The sequence below is a fragment of the Aplysia californica genome, unplaced genomic scaffold (genome assembly GCF_000002075.1).
Source record: "Aplysia californica isolate F4 #8 unplaced genomic scaffold, AplCal3.0 scaffold00107, whole genome shotgun sequence".
NCBI classification, from domain to species: Eukaryota; Metazoa; Mollusca; class Gastropoda; order Aplysiida; family Aplysiidae; genus Aplysia; species Aplysia californica.
The window spans coordinates 490,014-492,746 of NW_004797377.1; the positions used below are offsets into that span (position 1 = coordinate 490,014).

General features: G+C 38.3%; 1 protein-coding gene across 1 annotated transcript in view; it reads right to left on the bottom strand.

Moving 5' to 3' along the window:
• Nucleotides 1-1,242: 1,242 nt before the first annotated feature.
• LOC101849759 (28S ribosomal protein S29, mitochondrial) overlaps nt 1,243-2,733 on the bottom strand; it is a 24,472-nt gene continuing 22,981 nt past the window's right edge. The window contains exon 13 of the mRNA XM_013080950.2: nt 1,243-2,177. Within this exon, the coding sequence (XP_012936404.1) occupies nt 2,092-2,177 (86 nt within the window). The 3' untranslated portion in view covers nt 1,243-2,091. The remainder of the gene's footprint in view (nt 2,178-2,733) is intronic.

Consider the following 2,733-nt stretch of genomic DNA (forward strand, 5'->3'; position numbering starts at 1 on the left):
CCCGTAGTGCTGGGGTCACTGGTCGATTCCGTCTCAGTGTCAGCAAAACAGCATACTGGAAAAGGATCTGCAGTAACCTAATATATATATACAAGAAGCAATGGTGGTGGTAGTTAGTCTCCATTGAAAATAGTTATAACAAGACGCGCTTATAACAGGGAAAAACTGCCGGTCCCGTCTGTCCTGTTTTTCCCGAGTTTGACTGTATTTTTATTGATTTTAATTTTAATTAATTAAAAAATCGGGGAATCCAACCCCTTTTGTTAAATCCGACTTTTCAGTGAATCTGAGTTCGTTGAATCGAAGTTCTACTGAGCCTTCAACAAGTAAATATTCTTCGACACATAAGTCTGGATAAAGAACTCAATCACAAATTCATTATATTTATATATATAATGCAGGTATATTAAATACATGTACATTCCCCACTGATTGGTTTCTGTCAAAAGGACCAGCTAAGGATGGAGGAAGAAAGTAATTGAAAGGAATAAAACCTGGTGCCCCTGAAATCACAGATGACCTTCTCTTCATATAGACTCACAAATTTGAGACGCAATCTAAATTCCTTGGTGAGTTAAGAAAGGTTAGTTAATGGCCTTGTATGCTCAGAGAAGGAGATCGATCCTGTTTAGCTGATCAACAGAGACAGAACTAGCATGAAAAGATGGCGGCACATGCTAAACTAACAGCAGCCCTATACTGTAGTTCACATAGGCCACAAAGGTTAAAAAAAAGGAGAGAAAAAACACACCAAAAAAACCCCCACAGCAACAACCAACAAACTAATAATCAGCAATCACTTGGCCTATCAGACTTGACAGTAGCAGCTAAGCTGTTTAGGCCTTTGCCTTACTCCAAGTTCAGTTTTAGTAAGAGTTTTACAGCATTTGCAACACAATTAGGTCATATAAGTGCCGAAGACTACAAACACACAAAAAAGGAGAGATAAGGACAGTAGATATTTGATAGGAAAGAAGGAGCAAACCACACCAGAGCACCTGCCAACCACCCACATAATAAAGTGAGGGATATTAGAAAATGGAAAATAGAGAAGTGCTACAACCACTGATAACACCACCAGTGACTTTCTTCGTTGTACTGTCTCGCAACACTCTCAGCCCTGTAGAACAGCAGGGAGAGGGACGAGCTCAAGTTAACTGAAGACACACTTAACAAAAACAGTGACGAAGTAGACAACACTGCACAACAAAATTAATAAAATTAATAAAGCAACAGGGAATAATGCATAAACAGTTAACATTGTAACTTTATTTGCAGTATTTATGGTTCATTATAACCAAATGATGATACTCAACAACAGTTACAGATCAGACTTACACACTTCTAAGCTAACAAACATTTAGACATTGGTGGAATTTGCCCATGCATGTCCAAACACTGGCAAACACATACTTAGCAGTCACTCTTGTCATTACATATAGATAGTCATAAAGGCCTATGCCTTGTAAGATAAGTGAAAGTCATCATGTCAATCTCACCAAATGGAGAGCATAGATTCCTACGACATACATGCCCAACTTATCTGTCCGGCTATATGATTTTGCCTACTTTAACCAGGTTCCCACTAATCACAGAGGAAAAAAAAAGGTTTTTTTACATGGTTTGTGCCTGGATTTTGTAACCATTTGCTTTTTTTTTTTTTTAAAGACGACAGCTAGGAGGAGAAAATGAAAAGAAATGCAAGATAAAACGCGTAACATGGCCAAGGACAGTCCCTTTTCCTGAAGGTGTCAGTGTCAATGACAGGGGTTATAGGATAAGTGTTATGTTAACAAAAGCGTGATGAACATGAAAGAGGTCTCCGCTGGCTCGTCGTTGCCGAGTTATTCCACCAAATTCATAATTATGGGTGGCCCTTTCATTTCCTGGCTGTTTCCCCGTATTTTCGTTTTCATTAATTTTTATGGTATCCTCCCAACCGGGAAATCTGAAAATGTAATTCCTGGCTGTCCCCGGCTTTTTTTCAGTTGAGTGGGAACCCTATTCAACACAGGCAAAAATATAATCATTCAATGTCTGACCTATTCATACATTTTTTTCCCTAGCAACTTGATTAGACCAATGAATTTATCACAATGAAGAACACACTTTGTACAGATTGAATGGGTTTCTGTTGCTGACAAACATGATTTCCTTCATGCCTTCCTCTGTTCGCCCTGGCAAAAAAAGAAAAGCAGGATAATTAGCAAAGTACACTGGCAAAAGTATAACCCTACATAAAACTCTTTCTTCAGGAAGAGCAATAAAACAAATATACAATACAAAAATTATTATGTTTACTCCTGTTCAGTCACTGCATAGATGCAGTGGAGTCTGTTTTAATACCTACCAGACCACTGGATTTTCTTCGGTTTCACCAGATTTTCAGTCTAGAGAGGGTTACTTAAAATAATAATGATTGTCGACAGGGTAGAGTTCAAAATATTAGGCTAGCAACAAATTTCACTTTTTAACAAGATTTTTTTTCTCTCGTCTACCTTTTTCAGTAACAACAAGTTGAGTAGCAGGCTTAACTCTCTGTGCTTTCTCTTCAACATTGTGAGCTTGTTTACTCTGCTGAACAGTCACACAGAGCAGACGAAAAAGTAGATAGAGAAGTAAGGAAGAAAGCCCAATGCTAGTGATGTCGTCAAAGATAGTACATAACAAGAGGGGCCACTTCTCTCTTTGAGCCAATTAAAAAAGTGTCCTCAAAATTTGGTGGCGCCCTCT